At 42.9% G+C, this 21,655-nt stretch overlaps 1 protein-coding gene across 1 annotated transcript in view; it reads left to right on the top strand.

Annotated features, from left to right (window-relative positions):
- The first annotated feature begins 16,260 nt into the window (after positions 1–16,260).
- Positions 16,261–21,655, top strand: part of eaf2 (ELL associated factor 2) — a 32,018-nt gene continuing 26,623 nt past the window's right edge. Inside the window, exons 1-3 of the mRNA XM_084309922.1 lie at positions 16,261–16,432; positions 18,152–18,246; positions 18,767–18,903. Coding sequence (XP_084166048.1) covers positions 16,330–16,432; positions 18,152–18,246; positions 18,767–18,903 — 335 coding nt within the window. The 5' untranslated portion in view covers positions 16,261–16,329. The remainder of the gene's footprint in view (positions 16,433–18,151; positions 18,247–18,766; positions 18,904–21,655) is intronic.

The following is a 21,655-nucleotide window of genomic DNA, read 5'->3' on the forward strand; positions in this document are numbered from 1 at the left end:
AATATTGAAGAAAACAGACCTGGGCTGGAATATGGAACCAACAATCTTGTATCTCCTAAATAAATATAAAAATAAAAATCAGGAATGAAAGAAAGACGAAAGAAATGTCTCATATTCATATCTATTTTTGAAATCCATGACATTTACATTTAGTCATTTAGCTGCTTTTATCCAAAATGACTTACAAGTTCTGTCAAGCATGCAGGAAGGGTACAACTCTGCGTATAAGTAAGATTGTTTGTTAAACAGTGTCAAACTTGAGTGCTACAGTCTTGAGTCCATATCCGTGTCATGCTATAGCATACAGGCACAGGTCAACATAGCTTTTTCAACCTCAACCAAAATAACAAATCTGACCAAAATCCAACATTTAATGAATGTCTTTTGCTATCTGGGAAACATGCAGGTTGCATGTTTTCATGCCGACATCATCACACTAATGTTACTGCATCAGACAGTAATGTTGAAACATAGAAATTAGTGGAAAATATATTTTTATAAGATAAGATAAGATATTCCTTTATTGAATTCATGGGTACAGTGACTGTGACAGGCCCGGATTGATTGATTGAAAACTTTATTAACAGATTGCAGAATGGGTACAGTGACGTCACAGGCCCGGATTGATTGATTGATAACTTTATTAACATCTCTCTCTCTCTCTCTCTCTCTCTCTCTCTCTCTCTCTCTCTCTCTCTCTCTCTCTCTCTCTCTCTCTCTCTCTCTCTCTCTCCTCTCTCTCTCTCTCATTTAAAGCTAGCAAGAAGTGGTATGAAACTAGAGACTGAGGAGTCCATATATACCAGCCGTGTCATGCTAATACAGGCACAGGTCAACTGTGTCATGCTAGCATACAGGCACAGGTCATATAGATACCAACAGTGTCATGCTATACAGGCACAGGTCATAGATACCAACAGTGTCATGCTAGCATACAGGCACAGGTCATAGATACCAACCTATCACACCTATCACACCTCTCACACCTCTCACACCTCTCACACCGATCCCACCTATCACACATATCACACCTCTCACACCTATCACACACCTCACACCTATCACACCTCTCACACCTCTCACACCTATCACACCTATCACACCTCTCACACCTATCACACCTCTCACACCTCTCACACCTATCACACCTCTCACACCTATCACACCTCTCACACCTCTCACACCTTTCACACCTCTCACACCTATCACACCTCTCACACCGATCCCACCTATCACACATATCACACCTCTCACACCTATCACACCTCTCACACCTATCACACCTCTCACACCTATCACACCTCTCACACCTCTCACACCTATCACACCTATCACACCTCTCACACCTATCACACCTCTCACACCTCTCACACCTCTCACACCTCTCACACCTATCACACCTCTCACACCTCTCACACCTCTCACACCTTTCACACCTCTCACACCTATCACACCTCTCACACCGATCCCACCTATCACACATATCACACCTCTCACACCTATCACACCTCTCACACCTATCACACCTCTCACACCTATCACACCTATCACACCTCTCACACCTATCACACCTCTCACACCTCTCACACCTCTCACACCTATCACACCTCTCACACCTATCACACCTCTCACACCTCTCACACCTTTCACACCTCTCACACCTATCACACCTCTCACACCGATCCCACCTATCACACATATCACACCTCTCACACCTATCACACCTCTCACACCTATCACACCTCTCACACCTCTCACACCTATCACACCTATCACACCTCTCACACCTATCACACCTCTCACACCTCTCACACCTATCACACCTCTCACACCTATCACACCTCTCACACCTCTCACACCTTTCACACCTCTCACACCTATCACACCTCTCACACCTATCACACCTCTCACACCGATCCCACCTATCACACATATCACACCTCTCACACCTATCACACCTCTCACACCTATCACACCTCTCACACCTCTCACACCTCTCACACCTATCACACCTATCACACCTCTCACACCTATCACACCTCTCACACCTCTCACACCTCTCACACCTCTCACACCTATCACACCTATCACACCTCTCACACCTATCACACCTCTCACACCTATCACACCTCTCACACCTCTCACACCTTTCACACCTCTCACACCTATCACACCTCTCACACCGATCCCACCTATCACACATATCACACCTCTCACACCTATCACACCTCTCACACCTATCACACCTCTCACACCTATCACACCTCTCACACCTATCACACCTATCACACCTCTCACACCTATCACACCTCTCACACCTCTCACACCTATCACACCTCTCACACCTATCACACCTCTCACACCTATCACACCTATCACACCTATCACACCTCTATACCCATTCTGCAATCTGTTAATAAAGTTGTACTTAAGTTATGCTTTTACATTATACTTACTTAATAAGTGAATAGTTCCAAGTCAATCAAAAACGATGAGTTTTATTTACTCAAAACATAATGCGGTTTACAGTCTGTATCTACTTAATTATCTTAAGTTGTACTTAATTTATGCTTTTACATTATACTTACTTAATAAGTGAATAGTTCCAAGTCAATCAAAAACTATGAGTTTTATTTACTCAAAACATAATGCGGTTTTCAGTCTGTATCTACTTAATTATCTTAAGTTATACTTAAGTTATGCTTTTACATTATACTTACTTAATAAGTGAATAGTTCCAAGTCAATCAAAAACTATGAGTTTTATTTACTCAAAACATAATGCGGTTTTCAGTCTGTATCTACTTAATTATCTTAAGTTGTACTTAAGTTATGCTTTTACATTATACTTACTTAATAAGTGAATAGTTCCAAGTCAATCAAAAACTATGAGTTTTATTTACTCAAAACATAATGCGGTTTTCAGTCTGTATCTACTTAATTATCTTAAGTTGTACTTAAGTTATGCTTTTACATTATACTTACTTAATAAGTGAATAGTTCCAAGTCAATCAAAAACTATGAGTTTTATTTACTCAAAACATAATGCGGTTTACAGTCTGTATCTACTTAATTATCTTAAGTTGTACTTAAGTTATGCTTTTACATTATACTTACTTAATAAGTGAATAGTTCCAAGTCAATCAAAAACTATGAGTTTTATTTACTCAAAACATAATGCGGTTTACAGTCTGTATCTACTTAATTATCTTAAGTTGTACTTAAGTTATGCTTTTACATTATACTTACTTAATAAGTGAATAATTCCAAGTCAATCAAAAACTATGAGTTTTATTTACTCAAAACATAATGTGGTTTAGAGTCTGTATCTACTTAATTATCTTAAGTTGTACTTAAGTTATGCTTTTACATTATACTTACTTAATAAGTGAATAGTTCCAAGTCAATCAAAAACGATGAGTTTTATTTACTCAAAACATAAGAACACGTCACACGAACTCAAGACATTCAAGTTAGTAGAACTTTCATAGAATATTGAGTATACCCTACTCAAACTAATTGATTATTTTGAACGTGCGGGTTTACAGTGTACAGTAAATGACCAAGTATGGTTTCGTCAATATTCCAATGTACAGTTTTGCTTGTACAGTTGTACAGTGTACTTAGTATAATAGTAGTAGTAAAGTATAATTTCTGGGTACTTTTTACACCCCTGTTTATGATGAATTGAAAATGGGGGACCCTGATGTAAACAAGACAAACGTCTTTCTCTGGTCTGTATGTATTGAGCTGTTTTGATTGATTGATTGAAAACTTTATTAACAGATTGCAGAATGGGTACAATATAGTACAGCTCAATACACACAATTGTTAAGGGGATGCAGACCAGAGAAAGACTTTCGTCTTGTTTACATCAGGGTCCCCCATTTTCAATTCATCAGGACAGACATACATGACATACAGATAGACAGTACTGCTACATCTATGTACTGTACTGTACCCATTCTGCAATCTGTTAATAAAGTTTTCAATCAATCAAACACAACTACTGTACATAACGTTAAATAGACTGTGGACGACGTACCCCCCCCCCCCCCGCCCCCATACACAACCTACAGCATAACTTCCCACAGTAACGTTAACCAAATACTGTGGGCGACGCAGCCCCCCGCCCCCCTCCCACATACAACCTACAGCATAACTTTTATATCAGTATAATACAACTCTCAAAGCCAACGTAGAGTTTGTGCACTACTGTACATTTTAACTAGCACTTACCAGCCTCGGGACTCGGCAGTTCTGTTGTACAATGTGGTAGAAAAGATCGCTCCTGTGAATTGAAAAGCAAGCCCCGCCCCCAGCCTAGTGAATGAGAAAAGCCTGCCCCTAGTGGAGCAGGACAGTCCCTACACAGTACACTACACAAAATGATCACTGTGATCCGCTACATCACTGTGATCCAATGTCCTGACTCCTGCTACATCACTGTCCTGCTACAGTACATCACTGTGATCCAATGTCCTGACTCCTGCTACATCACTGTCCTGCTACAGTACATCACTGTGATCCAATGTCCTGACTCCTGCTACATCACTGTCCTGCTACAGTACATCACTGTGATCCACTGTCCTGCTACTGTTGCATCACTGTCCTGCACAGTATGATGAATTGAAAATGGGGGACCCTGATGTAAACAAGACAAATGTCTTTCTCTGGTCTGCATCCCCTTAACAATTGTATGTATTGAGCTGTTTTGATTGATTGATTGAAAACTTTATTAACAGATTGCAGAATGGGTACAATACAGTACAGCTCAATACACACAATTGTTAAGGGGATGCAGACCAGAGAAAGACTTTCGTCTTGTTTACATCAGGGTCCCCATACATGACATACAGATAGACAGTAGGCCTACTGCTACATCTATGTACTGTACTGTACCCATTCTGCAATCTGTTAATAAAGTTTTCAATCAATTCAATCAATCAAACATGTATATATTCCCTCCCCGCCGTATGTATATTTCTCTCCCACCCACCCACCCCCGATCCTAATGTACAGTCCCCTCCCCATCATATGTATATACTCTGTCAGGATCTAGGGGTAACAGTACTGTATATTTGAATACCGGTTATGTCACAATTTAGAAATGTATCAGTACTAAATACCTACAGTATATGTCCCTAATACCCTATGCCATAAATGTCATGTATGTTGTGTATGTCATAAATGTCTATATGAATTGAAAATGGGGGACCCTGCTGGAAACAAGACAAACGTCTTTCTCAGGTCTGCATCCCCATAACAATTGTATGTATTGAGCCGTACTGTATTGTACCCATTCTGCAATCTGTTAAATAAAGTTTTCATTCATTCATTCATTCACAACTCTCAAAGCCAACGTAGAGTAGAAAAGATCGCTCCTGTGAATTAGAAAAGCCAGCCCCGCCCCCAGCCTAGTGAATGAGAAAAGCCTGCCCCTAGTGGAGCAGGACAGTCCCTACACAGTACAGTACACAAAATGATCTAACTCCTACTGCAAGAACGGGTGCACAAGCACCTGCCCTTTTGTGCCTCATAAAAAGTGCCCTTTTTATGCCAATTATTTTTACCGTATTTAATTTTTTACCTCCATATAGAGAGAGTGATCTGCAATCTGCTTGGGTTGGGGGTGCAATTCCTAACAGGCTCAACCATATGGATAAAAGTTCCCATATTATGTGCATTACACAAACTAAAAACAGATATTACATTACATTACACAAACTAAAAACAGATATTACATTAATTACACAAACTAAAAACAGATATTACATTACATTACACAAACTAAAAACTGATAGTCTGAATTACTAGAAGAAAGAAATGCACCACCTTTGGCTGATAGTAATTTATTAATTTCTTAGGATTTCTTTTGGTCTAGTAAATGTTTAAGGTTCTTAGATGGATCCCCTGCTGCTGCCTCCTCCTCCTCTTCCACTTCCTCCAACTCCTCTTCCTCATCTTCCTCCTCCTCTTCCTCCTCTTCCTCCTCCTCCGCCTCCTCCTCCTCCTACTCATTTACATTTACATTTAGTCATTTAGCTAACGCTTTTATCCAAAGCGACTTACAAGTTCTGTACGACAAGCCATCAGGAAGGGCACAACTCTATCAGCTGAGCAACAATGTTCATCAAAGTGTTGAGTGCTACAGTGTAGGTTAGTTTATTAGGACAAGTGCATGACAGTATGGTTAGTTAGGGTTAGATTTTTTTTTTATTTCTTTTTTTTTTTATTTTTTTTTTATTCAGATAATGGTTGAAGAAGTGCGTCTTTAGTCGACGGCGAAAGATTGGACGTGTTTCGGCTGTCCTAACTGGGGTGGGTAGTTCATTCCACCATTGTGGGGCAAGGACTGAGAATAGGCGACTTCTCTTTGATGACCCTCCCGGAGCTTGGATAGGAGTAGGTCTGAGGCGGCCAGAAGATGCAGAGCGTAGAGGTCTTGAGGGTGTGTAGTTAGAGACCATTGACCGGAGGTAGGCGGGAGCGGTTCCCTTTGCCGCACGGTATGCCAGGTCGAGGGCCTAGAAGCGGATTCGTGCAGCAATGGGGAGCCAGTGCAGGTCCCTAAGAAGTGGGGTGACATGGGCCGACTTCGGTAGGTTTGAGATCAGGCGGGCCGCTGCGTTCTGAATGAGTTGAAGAGGCTTAGTGGCAGTGGCCGGGAGGCCAGCGAGCAGTGCGTTGCAGTAGTCGAGGCGGGAGATGACTGTTGATTGGACGAGGAGTTGGGTGGCTTCTTTTGTCAGGAAGGGGCGGATGCTTCTGACATTGCTCAGGAGGAATCGGCAGGTTCTGGTTGTCGCTGCGATGTGAGCAGAGAAGTTCAACTGGTCGTCGAGGACAACACCAAGGTTAATGCCCGGATAATCACCAGAACCCCTGTCATCAGTCACATCACCCCCGTCCTACGCCAACTACACTGGCTTCCCATTAAACATCGCATAGACTACAAGATCCTCCTCCATACATTCAAGGCCATTCACAACCTCGCCCCTCCATACCTGTCCGACCTTCTTCACATCAACATTCCCACCCGGTCCCTCAGGTCTGCCTCCTCCATCAACCTGACCGTCCCCCCAGCCCGTCTGTCCACCATGGGGTCAAGAGCCTTCAGCTGCTCTGCCCCCCGCCTCTGGAACTCCCTCCCCCCCGACATCAGGAACATTGACTCCATCATTCCATTTAAAACCCACCTCAAAACCCACCTGTTTAGGCAGGCGTATGTCTGATTTTATTTTGTCTGATTTTATATTTTTATTTTATATTTTAATGGATTGTGATTGAGAATTTAACTGTTTTTAAATTGTTGTACGGCGACCTTGAGTGCCTTGAAAGGCGCCTTATAAATAGAATGCATTATTATTATTATTATTAAGGTTCTTGGCGGTCGGGGACGCGGTCACAGCTGCATTCTCGACTGTGATGGAAAGGTCGGCCAGGGGGGAGGATTTGGCCGGCAGGTGGAGCAATTCTGTTTTGCTTAGGTTCAGTTTGAGGTGGTTGGTCGTCATCCAGGCGGAGATGTCGGACAGACAGGCTCTTCCTCATCTTCCTCCTCCTAATCCTCCTCCTACTCTTCCTCCTTCTCCTCCTCTCCTCCTCCTAATCCTCCTCCTCCTCCTCTTCCACATCTTCCTCCTCCTCCTCCTCTTCCTCCTCCTCCTCCTGCTCCTACTCTTCCTCATCTTCCTCCTCCTCCTCCTCCTCCTCCTGTTCCTGCTCCTACTCTTCCTCATCTTCCTCCTCCTCCTCCTCCTCCTGCTCCTCCTCATCATCCTCCCCCTCCTCCTCCACCTCCTGCTCCTCCTCCTCCTCCTGCTCCTCCTCCTCATCCTCCTCCTCCTCATCCTCCTCCACCTCCTGCTCCTCCTCCTGCTCCTCCTCCTCCTGCTCCTCCTCCCCCTCCTCCTCCAGGGGTCACTGCAGGGGTCACTGCCTCCTCCTCCTCTTCCTCTTCCTCCTCCTTTCTCCTCCTCCTCCTCCTCCACGGGGAACAGCGTACTGGCTCATATTAAATGGCAGGCCATGCATTACGCAGCAGCTTAGGGCACCGCGCTGGGTCTTCATGTCCTCGGCTACAGTCCACCTGTCGCTGCTCTGGTCGTAGCGCTCCACATTGGAGATGAAGCCATTGGAGTTGCCTCCGACCACGAAGAGCAGGTCGTACAGCACCGCGATGCCAAAGAAGCAGCGGGGGGTGATCATGTCGGGCAGGGCGCTCCAGGAGTCAGTCAAGGGGCTGTAGGCCTCCGCGCTACGCAGGACGTTTCTACCATCCCACCCTCCCACCTGAGGACAGGACACATGAGAGGAATGTTTTAGTGTGTGGCTCAGGCAGGTAGGCAGGCAGGCAGACACTGTATTAATCCACTTAGGGAAATGAGGGCATCACAGAAGCATTGCAAGTCAAATGATACATATCTATAGAAATATCTAGTATAAAGCATTTGTCTCCGTGTGCACCTACCACATAGACTTGTCCTCCGTATGCAGCGACTCCCACTCCATAACGCCTGCTGCTCATGGGGGCGATCAGTGTCCACTGGTCGGTGTCTGGGCTGTAGCACTCAGCTGTGAGCAGACACTCCGCCTCGTTGAAGCCACCACAGATGTAAACCTGTAATAAGAAAGAATATTCTAATTTAGTTTATATATTCCATTTGATTTCATTCTACTTTAATTGTCTGTTAATGTTGATGCACCAAAGGACCCAGACGCGTGAATACTTTCGGCAGCCAACATGTCCTTCCGCGTTGCTCTGATTGGCCGAGCGCGCGCATGCGCATGAGCCGCGACTAAGAGGCAGGAATACTAAACTCCGCTTAACGCAATTTATACAAATGGAAGTATTGATTACGCCGTAACGAATCATTAAAAAAATATACCGTTAACTGGAATATGTTGTGCCTTTACACATATGTTGGATTATGTAATTGGTTTGTCATGACAAACCAATAAAAAATCGCGATTTACCCGGTGGCTACAACAACAAACAGTAACTACATGCATCATTGTTTACAATGAACGGTGGGGCTAATCTAAAGGACTAGACACGGACACGTTAAACTAACCTAAAGTTAGTTGTTCACCAACAATCTACAGACACAAACAAACACAGAACCGGACTGTTATATTAAATTAATTGATTGCTGTTTAACGCGTCCGTGTCTAAAGGACTGGACACGGACGCGTTAAACAGCAATCAATTAATTTAATATAACAGTCCTTGGTGAACAACTAACTTTAGGTTAGTTTAACGCGTCCGTGTCCAGTCCTTTAGATTAGCCCCACCGTTCATTGTAAACAATGATGCATGTAGGTACTGTGTGTTGTTGTAGCCACCGGGTAAATCGCGATTTTTTATTACATAATCCAACATATGTGTAAAGGCACAACATATTCCAGTTAACGGTATATTTTTTTAATGATTCGTTACGGCGTAATCAATACTTCCATTTGTATAAATTGCGTTAAGGGGAGCTTAGTATTCCTGCCTCTGAGGAGCTTGTCGCAGCTCATGCGCATGCACGCGCTCGGCCAATCAGAGCAACGCGGAAGGGCATGTTGGCTGCCGAAAGTATTCACGCGACCCAGACACATCTTTTGTATGTGCAAGCTTACTTGGCAATAAAGACATTTATGATTTCTGATCTAACGTTCCTTGTGTTCATCTAGCACCCTGTGTCCCTCAGTTCAACCCACCTTGCCCTGGAGGGCTGCTGCCCCTGCGTGGCTCCTGCGCTCCAGCATGGGTGAGATCACTGTCCACTGGTTGGTTTCAGGCTCGTAGCGCTCTGCGGTGTTCAGTACCACGTGTCCGTCCCACCCTCCCATGGCGTAGATACAGCCGTCCAACCCGACCACGCTGAGCTCACAGCGGCGTGAGTGCATGGGAGCCGCCTGCAGCCAGCTGCGAGTGACAGGGTTGAACCTGCGCAGACTGCTGAGATGCTGTACGCCGTTTCTGCCGCCGACGCAGTAGACCAGACCGTGGACATAAGCGGTGCCGTGGCTCCACCGGGGACTCTCCCCCTCAACGCTCATGTCCATCCATCCACCGGCTCGGATGTTGTAAGCCTCCATGCCACCCCGGCCTCCGATGGCCAATAGGACCTCCTGGGGCCGGCGTGGGCGGCTCAGGGGATTCGGGAGCCTGTCGGAGCCAGGGGGGTTCAGGACGCTGAGGATGAGGGCCCTGCAGTCGTGGCTGTCCCTCACCACAGGGTTGTTCTGGACGTTGTTCAGCAAGTAGTCAGGCCTCATCAAGCCCATGCGAACCTGAGAAGACAAGCAGACAGCGGGTACAACTTAGACATCTGTTGTAGACGGTTTCTGTTGCTAGGGAACAGTTTGGACCCAAATGTTTGAGAACCACTGTACTAGGGAACCTAGTGTTGTTTTAATGTAATGCACACTAATACAATTAGTTACCTTGGGCAGCAGCAAAGGGATGTGTGTTTTACGCTCCTCACGGGAGTGGTCGATCCAACGGAGGACGGCCTTGAACACCGTCTCCTCGCTCTTCACGTTCAGATCATCCCTCTCGATGATGTCCACCAGTTGCTGCAGGGACAGCTCCACAAACTCCTGTGAGACGTGCAACATCTCCTCAAAGTGGCACACAATGAAGAGATGGGCCTTGCGCATCAGGTCAGGGCAGCAGTAGATGTCCACGAACCTCCAGATGCCGACACAGTTTTCCAGAGACAGCTGGCCCTCTAGGAAGTCAGAGCACGCTCCTACTATACCAGTGACGCGAAGCTGGTCTGCAGCCACCAGAAGCTCTTCCACGTTCTCTGCTGTCACCAGCACAAAGTGTGTGTAGGAGTACTCTATGATGAGCTGCATCATACCCGGGGACACCCCAGGGATAGTGTAGACTGGTTTCTCTGAGTCGCTCCAGCGAGTGAAGAGGGCTCTGTGGGACGCAGAGTATAGAGATATCTGATGAGTAAACAGTAAGCAACATTCTGTCCTGTGTAGTAATCAGAGCATGTGAGCGGAGCGGAGCGGTGGATTTTGAAGTGAGCGTGAAGTGGGTTTTAAAATGGGTCCGAGCGACTCTGGAGCGAGAGCTCTCCTCCGCTCCGAGCCGCTCCCAGCCGCTCAGTGCACACGATCACACAGAAACTGATGTAATATACATGTAGTACAATGCCAAAGCAATAGGTGGCGATGTACAAACATGAAGGCCATTTTCAACCAATGAGAAGGGTGAACCGTCACTACACATCCTGCTAAGTCCAAAGTAGAATCCGCCATCTTTAAATCACCTTGGGACCTCGGGCGAACGCAACATTTAGTTAGTTGAATGGATAAACGTTATTTAACATTGCAGAATGGGTACAATACAATACGGCTCAATACAAACAGTTGTTAAGGGGCCCAGGGGGTGCAGAGTCATCAACACAATGTACCACCAAGAGCGGAGTTTAGTCTCACAAAAAGCGAGAGACTAAAGCTGACGCTGTTGTTGTTAGCTTACATGCTAACGTGAATGGGATCTGCCATAGCATTGCGGCTAGGCTAGCTACCATAGCATAGTACAGCTAGTTGAATGGATAAAACGTTATTTAACATTGCAGAATGGGTACAAGACAATACGGTTCAATACAAACAATTGTTAAGGGGCCCAGGGGGTGCAGACTGTTGTAGTTTGGTCAAATCAAGCTAATTTACATCATGCTCCAAAAAAATTCTGCTGAGCGGGCTGTGGAGCGGGGAGCGCTTGATGCGCAAATGAAGGTGAGCGGTGAGCGAGCGGAGAGCGATTTGGGGGGGGGGGGGGCAACATGAGCGAATGAGAGCGGAACCAGACGTCTAGAGCGAAGAGCGGATTTCTCGGCCGCTCTGCACCGCTCACATGCTCTGGTAGTAATTAGGGCTGACCCCTATTAGTCGAATAGTCGACTAATCGGTCGAAAGGAGCCGTAGTCGACTGCCAACCTCTTAGAAGCGTGGCTAACGCTAATGGCACGCACACCAGAGGCCAACTGCCTAAGAAAACAGGCACAGAGGCACTGAAAGAGGATTTCACCCATCTAATGAACACACTAGACTAGACAAATATCAAGATGTATCCATCAGTGGACCAATTGCATGCTTTTGCAGAGGACAAGAAGCCTTCAGTCGACTCCTTCATACATTAAGCACCCCCCACAGCCCAAATGGAATGATACAAAAATATATATATATTATACTTTTTTTTTTATATATATATAGTCGACTAATAGTCGACTAATGGCAAATTTTGGCCAATCATAGTCGACTATCCAAATCCTTAGTCGGGGACAGCCCTAGTAGTAATATATTTTCACTGTAGAAGTATAGGGTCTTAGCACAGTATAAGTGAAGAGCGCTATATAAATCCAATCCATCATTATTATTATTAAGTATAGTATATTTTTACAGTAGAATTACAGTATAGTATCTGTTTACAGTATAAGTACAGTATAGAATCTGTTTACAGTAGAAGTGCAGTATAGTATATTTTTACAGTAGAAGTACAGTATAGTATCTTTTTACAGTAGAAGTACAGTATAGTATCGGTTTACAGTAAATGTACAGTATGGTATCTGTTTACTAACCAAGCTAACCTGAACCAAGCTAACCTGAACCAAGCTAACCTGAACCAAGCTAAACTTACCTGAAATAGTCACTGCAGTCACACAGGCGGGCCTTGTGGGCATTCAACTCAGTGCTGTTGACTTTAATAACCACATCACAGAACCTTCCCTCCAGAGGCAGCTCATTAAGGATTGTACAGGACATTGTTTCCTTTTCCATGTGGGGATTTTAAATTGTATCTACAGAATATATTCAAGCTTACAAACAAGTAGCCGGAAACAACAAGTGATATCTTCACTTGGTCTTCTGAGATCTGAGAACTTCTGAGAGAATTGTTGAATATAATACTGTACACAAATGTTCTAGAATGGTCTATTATGACATCATACTGTGACATCACAAATGTTCTAGAATGTTTGATTATGACATCATACTGTGACATCACAAATGTTCTAGAATGTTTGATTATGACTAGAGGTGGGCATAGATTATTTTTTTTAATCTAGATTAATCTATCTGCAATCCTGGATTTAATCAATGGCTCAAAAAAAAAGAAACCTGCTGAAGGCATTCAAAATATATGTGTTCTACCCAAATAATGACCAGAAGTAAGTCCTTACTTTTTCTTTCCTCCTTATGTTTCTCAGGCCAGGTGGCCCATTACACCATGAGCCCATCTCCCGTTTCCAAAATGCATTACAGACTGTTTGAAAAAGCTGTTTTGCTATGATAATTGGTAATGAAATATCAAAATAATGTTCAATAAGATGTACTTGTGTTTAATAAGTTGTTTTATTCAGAAGTTAACACAAATAAATAATATTACCAGTACAGTACAGTATCTAGCAAACTCTCAGGAGCAAAACAGAAAGAAGCATTTCAAACTTGAACTATGGAGTTGCTCAGTGGCCAATGGTGTCAACTGTGGTTGTACTGGGCAGCTCCCAGGTGTGAATGGAACTGTGTGAATGTGAAGCAGGGCGTTCCTGAAAAAGAGCATCTGTGCTCAGCGAACCTACCCTGGGTAAATAAAGGTAAAAAAAAAAATGTATGCATTAATTAAATTATCGCGCGATACTAGTATCGCGTTAACGCAGCACGTTAACGCCGTTAGCGGCCCAGCTCTAATTATGACATACTGTGACATCACAAATGTTCTAGAATGTTTGATTATGACATCATACTCTGACCACAAATGTTCTAGAATGTTTGATTATGACATCATACCGTGACATCACAAATGTTCTAGAATGTTTGATTATGATATCATACTGTGACATCACAAATGTTCTAGAATGTTTGATTATGACATCATACTGTGACATCACAAATGTTCTAGAATGTTTGATTATGACATCATACTGTGACATCACAAATGTTCTAGAATGTTTGATTATGACATCATACTGTGACATCACAACGGAACATGTTTGAGTTCCATTTGAATAATATAAATAATTTGTTGACCTTAACCCTTTCGCTGATGATGACGTGTTAAGACGTCATTCCTCATCATGCGTAATCTGCCAATGACGTTTTACAGCGTCTTTGAGATCAATATTTCAAATTTCTGTCATGGTATTCATATTTCACCCACGGATCCTTGACTGGTGCTGTAGGACTCCGCTCAACTCTCCAACGCTTCAATGCCGCCACCTGGTGGCCGATCGGCGAGTTGCAACCGGATGTTGATAATTGTGACGCCGGTGTGTCTCCCTATTCCCTCCGGCCACTCACTATCGCTCGCGGGACTCCATCTTGATACACTGGATATCGATCCGTTGCCATAACTCAATAAACAACATTATTTGGACGTATATAGTATTATACAACCTGGAAATGGATCGCATAGATAAACATCCCATAATAGCGATCTTTTTGCTCCACGCTCATCACCCAACGGTAAGAGGGTGAGTTTCAGCGTTTTTGATTATTATTATCCATACAAACTGTTCTGATCTATATATCACCCATACTACATGAATCATTTAACGTCGGTCATTGCATTATAAACGACCCCCCCCCCCCTCCGGTCACCAGCAGATGATGAGTCATGACGTTTAGGACCTTGTACAATTGAAATTTTTTATCTGCCGTCAATCGCTATCAAACTGCATTTGATGATCTAATATATGCATAAATGGCTATAACTCACGTTCTATGAAATACAGCAGAAAATGATAAAAACATATTTATACTCTAGACAGTATTTTTGTATGAATGTGTGAATGAAAAAGTTAAACGTTCCTACATCCTGAACGATAGATAATTGATGTTGAATGGGCCATAGTAATGTCAATTTAGCAATACAATTTAAAAAGTTATAGCCCTGCAAAGAAGGTGAACATCTCCATAGACAAATAGTGCTGGCAGAGAGGCTACAAGGATGAGAATAAGCTCCGGCAGATAAAGGGTTAAAAAAGAACAAATAAAATGATAAAAAAAACTACATAAAAAACAATGATACAAATTATAATAAAATATTTAAGTAAAATGTATAGAAATAAAGAATAATAAGACAATGAAAAAGATAATAATTCATTTAAAAGCTATTTTAAAAAGGTAAGTTTTGAGCAGTGCCAACCGAGTCTGCTGTCCTAACAGACTTGGGGTCTGTAGGGTAAGCACTTATTCCCTCCACCCTGAACATTTATGGAGATGTATGGGCCTTTTAAGTCAGTGATAAAAGTGTCTTTCAAGGATAAGTGAACTCCTGCACTGATTATTATAGTTCAATATTCAATATTTGATCACCAAAACCCCCCAAAAAGCATAAAAAGGCCCCTCCCCGCCAAAAAAGGGCCCCCAAAAATAGCACAGGCCCAGTGCCCTTTCCAGCCTTTGAGCACCTGCCCCTCTAAAGTCCTGTGCACGTCCCTGGTCACACTACAAAGGTAATGCCAACTATTGTATGATACAATGGATGGGATAAAGTAAACAACATGCATTATTGCATGTTTATTTTACACTCAGCTGACAGCATGAGTGTTCCATTCCTATTTCTTATTTAGGTGATGGGATGGGAGGCCGGGACTATGAATCACTGACTGGGCCTTTAACAGTCAATGTGGTATTTATAATGGAATAAAGGTTGTGTTTGCTGGATCTCTGTGAATATAAGACGTTGTGTGATTGTGATTTTGTGTGACATTAGAAAGCAATCGACCATTTCGTTTTCATTGTAATTTTGTTGTTTTGCCAAACTAACCAAAAAGGTTAAAATGGGTAACAAAGACCAATGTGAATATAAATACACACACTATGTAATGTTATGAGTCAGCCACATAAAGTAGCAGTCTAAATACATAAAGCGGCACTACAACATTTCATTTCAAATAATAAAAATGTGAGTGAAGTACAGCATTATCATTTGTTTTACCATAAATAGACAAACGTAACATAATATGAACAGAAACTGCTGATTAGAAATTACATACATGCCTAACATTGATCAAGGATCTACAATGATACGGATACTGAATTACCGGTCAATTATTATAGTCTGAGGGAAAAACGTGTTCATATCCTGTGACGAGCACTTCCGACAATAGATATCTATGCTTCCGACGACATCTTGATTGACAAGCCTTGAATCAATCAGACAAAGTGAACAACGAGCTTTGACCAATCACAGAAAAGAGGAGGTATGGTTTAGTGGTAGAAGTGAGGTGGGCCGTTCTGCCATACATGGTCTCGCATAGGAAAGAATAGCAACAAAAAAAAAGTTGATAGCGTATGGTTGGAAACTCGCATTAAAATGAATGGAACCGCATATTCGAACTTTGACAATCAAGAACACGTCTTGAAATTAGGGGAAACGTTTGAGAAACACCCTAAAAGCGCATACCATACGGTGCGATGTAAGTGCCATTTTGAATCCAACTTGTTCTGCTAACTAACGTTAGCTAACGTGTGCTAAGCTTTCTACCTAGCTTGCTAGCTAAACGTCCAACGGGAGCTGTTAGCCGTGGTGTCACGTTAGCGGCTAACTTGGAGCTAGCCTTGTTATCAGTAATCGGGTTAAAAACTGTTCGTGTCACATCGTCATTGTGAATTTCGTAGAGTTTGCTCTGATGCTCAAGCTGTCTACAGTAAATGTTAAAGTTAGCTAACGTTGTTGTCATTAGTGCTGTGTGTCAGTGACTGCAGATTCATTATTTGTGACAGACACGCCATCTTTTGGGCATAGATTGTAATTGCTGCACTGAAACGTCACCGGTTTAGGAACTGTCATCCACTCCCAATGCCATGGCAAACCTCTCCAGATGGTGGCGCAGCACCAAGTCGAAAGTTCAAGCAAAGTCTCATAAGGTTCCAAGTCTTCTGAAAAAATGCATAAAAATCAACTGTACTGCACACCCTACTACTGGTATTGTACGGTGCTGTGGTTGTCGTTCCAAATGAGAGGAAACCTTCCTACCCAGTTAACTTGCCCACATAATCAATTATGAAATGAATCCACCACTCTGTTTAAATGAAGAACTGGAAAACGAAAAGCCCTACTACTAGTGCTACATTCCTTTCCTCAAATGACACCAAAAAATGCCAGAGTGCTGTCAGAGACCTGCACAAACCAGAGCCTAAAAGAGGGTTTCCATTTGATCAAGAATGTTGTTCCAAGGCACATAACAAACATCTGCAGTGCACCGTATACATTTACAGTGAGATTTTGCATAATAAATGTCAGATCTTCATAATAAATTGGGCCTACCCAATGCAGTGTTTGTAGATGCTGTATGCCAAATTTATATTCCAAATACTGCATTTTTTTTTACCAAGCTATATATGGTGCCCTCATGTAGCATAACACATTTAGTCAATGGAAAAATACAAACATTTTATGAATTTAATCAGCTTTTTGACTTCTGCCTTTATGGTATTACATTTATCCTTATTCTCTTTCTTGCTTCTAATACACAATCCTCCTTCATCTTGTTATTTTATTTATCTTTTTCTGAGCATTGTAGTCTGTTCACCCATACAATTTCAAACCAACCACAAGATCATAATACCACTTCTCACAGTCAGCTGAAGACATTCGTAACCTGCCATAAGGGTTATGAGTTCAAGTCATCCTCTGTGCTGCTTAAGAAATCTAATATGCATTTGCCTATGTTGTCTTTAACATGCCAGTGATTTTACCTACATAGACCAGCTGAATACTTTTCATTTTCATAAACAAGTGAAAGTCCTATTGGAAATTCCATGTGAGAACATGAAGGTGGTTAGTCACTAGCTACTGGCAGGCACTTTGCGCTCGGTACCTGTCGTCTTGACAGCCTTGAACTACGTTACCATGTATGTTAAACCTTATCCATTTGGCCACCTAAAAAGGATCCAATTCAGTTACACATGCATATTCTGATGTTCAAACTTCAAAAAGTTAATAAAATAACGTACAACTGTCGATCTTAAGGTACATTTTCACGAGGACCGTGACTACCTGTCTATATAGTCCTCTTCTAATTATGCATTAGAAATACGTCCAGCCCCATCTCGTTGCTGCCAGCAGCTGTACAGTATTACTGCCAGTGTTCTGTTGTTCACTACCAAGCTTCTCTTTTCTCTTCTCAACACAGATGACTTCAAACCAGCCTCTATTGACACAGCATGTGAAGGAGAGCTTGAAGTCGGTAAAGGAGAACAAGTCACCATAACTCTACCAAATCTAGAGGTAAGATTCATAACGCTATAATACCTGAATTCACTCTCGCCACAGTAATCCATTGACGGACCTTCGTAAATCATAGAAAGGTTTAGTATTTTAATTGGTATTTAGATTAGTATTATATATTTATTCTCACAGCGCATGTATAGCTATCCACACCTGTATGTACTTACCTGCATATGTCCTTTACTATATCTAATCTATATCTGTACATATCCTACTCTCTAGTTACGCTGCTGGCCAGTATGACTACTAGTACCTTACTGTCCTACCTATATCTCTGTACATACATCTGATTATCACTATACTCACTACTCCGTAGTACTAATTTGTATATTTTGTACCCTGTTTAATCACCTGTACATTGTATAGAGCTGTTGCACTTTACTGCTACATTTGCACTCTGGTCGGATGCCAGAACCTCTTTTTGTTGTGCTGTATAATGACAATGATTCAACTATTCTAATGATTTATAAAAAATATATATATAATTTCCTTCTTTTTTTTTAATTGTTTTTAATTGAAGGGCTCAACTGCCCCTGTAACAGTCTTCAAGGGATCCAAGAGACCTTACATGAAGGAATGTATCCTCATTGTGAATCATGACACTGGAGAGTATCGCCTGGAAAAACTCAGCAGCAACATTGCTGTGAAAAAGACCAGGTAGGTGGAATGAGTTGTGTGTGATCATCATCATTAGTATAAGGCCATGTCCACACGTATCTGGATCTTTTGCAAAAACAGATATTTTCAGGCTCAGTTTAATTAAATATCCTCGCCCACACGGCAGCGTTAAAAAAAAAAACTCCATCCAGACGCAAACACATCAACGCATATAAATTGCTCCAACAAGCATGCCGGGCCAGTAGGTGGCGATAAGCGATATCTCAAATACCATAGCGGTACCGAGCGGACAGGACGATTGAGGAACGATGTGTTTCTCTATAGGTCATTCAAACTGTTTCCTTTTATATATGACTGTGACGGCACCACACATGTGAACAGTAACAATGCAATTGTTGTAATTATTATTATACCTAATGTAGTGAGTCTTCTGAAGCGGATTCAGCTTTTTTTCGCTCCGATTTGACATCCGTTTAAAACCCATTGTGCGCTGTAGAATTGTCCAAGAGTAAGTGCTTTTGCCCCTTTTCATTTGTAACTTCATCTTTCAATATCTTATTTAACATTACTGTATGTATGATATAAGTGTGTTAAAAGACGGAGCTGTTAAATTGCGTATGAATGTCTGTGTCCACGGGCAAGCTATATTATTTTGGCGCTGCCCCCTGTGCGTGCGACTCTGTCACCTGAGCGTCCGTCCATCATCACCTACAGCCGGCTGGAGCTGCTGCAGCTTCGGCCTCCTTCAACGGGCGGACTAGGTGGCCTACTTCCCCGATGTCGACTCATCTGTACCTGTACCCCATGTGAAACGGAGGAAGAGGGGTTGCAGAGGATCCCGAATCAGGACGAGACGGCAGGGTTTTTTTAAACCTGTGCTCCCGTCTGTTATTATGGACAATATCCGCTCACTAGTCAACAAAGTGGATGAGCTGTCAGCTTAGGGGTGGACGGTATAAACGGTATGAATTTGCTCTACGGTATGGATTTTGACTATACCGTGTAACCGGTAGGGCAGCTCTAAAATAGCAATGACGTCATGTAACCACAGCGCGACTATATATGACGAAAAATAAACAGGATACACAACAAGGTGCACTACATATAACCTCATCGCATGCACCTTGTTGTGTATCCTGTTTATTTTGTCATTATTATATTCAGAGTTAATTATATTGTTTACACTGTCTTTCTTCTATTATAACCCTGCCCATTCCCAAATCATATTCAGAAAGTATCACAGAGACTTCTATTGACCGCGGAATTAGTTATTATTAGTAAGACACAACATTTCCGTAGTAATTGACCACCAGACTCTTTCTCTTAAGGCATTAACTGGGTTAATTAATATAAATGTTATATTGTAACTGTCTAGTTACACATTGGTTCCGAAACATGTATGTTCCAGGCTGCGATTAAAATTTTGAATCTGAGAGAGCTCTGGTCAGCGAAGCCGGCGCCGTTCGCGACCTCCATGTTTTGGGGCTATTCATCAGAACTCGGATACGCGATTCGGCTCTCATCCGTCGGGCAAGAACTGGCAGTTTTCAGCCTCTCTCTCTGGAGCTTAACGGAGTTTCGAGTTTGGGATTCACCGTGTTGAATGGGGCGTCTGAACTAAGCGAGGACCTCATGCGCATGCGCGGCGAAGAATGCGGAAGCGCTCTTGCACTCTTCCGCTGGCATTATGCTACACGCAGCCAGGAGCCCCGCAGCACCCTAGTACTAGTAACGTTAGTATTGTGTATTCAAAAACACACCGGACTGCGACGTAACGTTTTACTGTTTATTTGCTTGTTCCACCAGTCCACAACACACACTCTCGTTACCACAACGTTTTACGGTATTTTCACAGCACTGTCGCAACATTACCGTAAAGCGTGACCACCGTTGTGATACACATACACAACAGTTAGCTCTCAGAACAGCCAGTTAGCCCGCAGCAACGGTAAGCGTGTCTCGACTCTCATTTAATTTCCAGTGAAGCGGGGTTTCCCCTCCTCCTCCTGTGTATAGACAACCAGCTCTGCGGCTCGCTGCCTCGCTCCACTAGTGACTCGAGGACTGGTCTCGCCCTCTGCTGGCGCGTGTGTGCAGTGCACTACAACCAACCACTGTTAAAACTCCGTTTCACTGTAATTATAAACTGAAATGGATCTGTGATTTTGACGGTATTGATTTTCAATACAGTCGGTATCTCTAAATACCCTGGTATACCGTCATACCGCCCATGCCTAACGCCCGGCGCCATTGGCTTGTAGATTTATTGTTTGGCGATTAGAATTTAAGGTCTGCTGGCGGCTAACAAAATACACTGCATCTACGTAATGGGTCGGCTGTGCTCGGCGTCAATATGATGCGGCGGTGGTGAGTTGAGTGTGTGTGTGTGTGTTTGTGTGTGTGTGTGTGTGTGTCACGTGTCCGTTCTAATGTTTACAAACAATGAACCTTTAAATGTAAATGAGATGCGCTCTGCTCACGAGGTCAAGTTTGTAACATGAGACGGCACATGAGGTCTTACATCACCGTTCTTTAGCCTACAAGAAAACCCTGCAATCGCGTTTTTGATTGTGCTCTGATATTTTACTATTTCGCATTTGATTTGACCAAATATGTGGAGGCATATTCCCTGCAACAGGTTCAAAGATAACTTCACATTTATTGGCAATTCGTTTCCTTATATCGCTTCCTCCAGGGTTCCAACTTGTGTTGACAAAATGCAACCCTGCTCAGCTACGGAGAATCAGCGCTCTCTCTCTAGACTAGAAAGGTGCACTCAGTAGAGCACAGA

The sequence above is a fragment of the Notolepis coatsorum genome (assembly GCF_963971535.1).
Source record: "Notolepis coatsorum genome assembly, chromosome: 3".
In the NCBI taxonomy this organism is placed as follows: Eukaryota; Metazoa; Chordata; class Actinopteri; order Aulopiformes; family Paralepididae; genus Notolepis; species Notolepis coatsorum.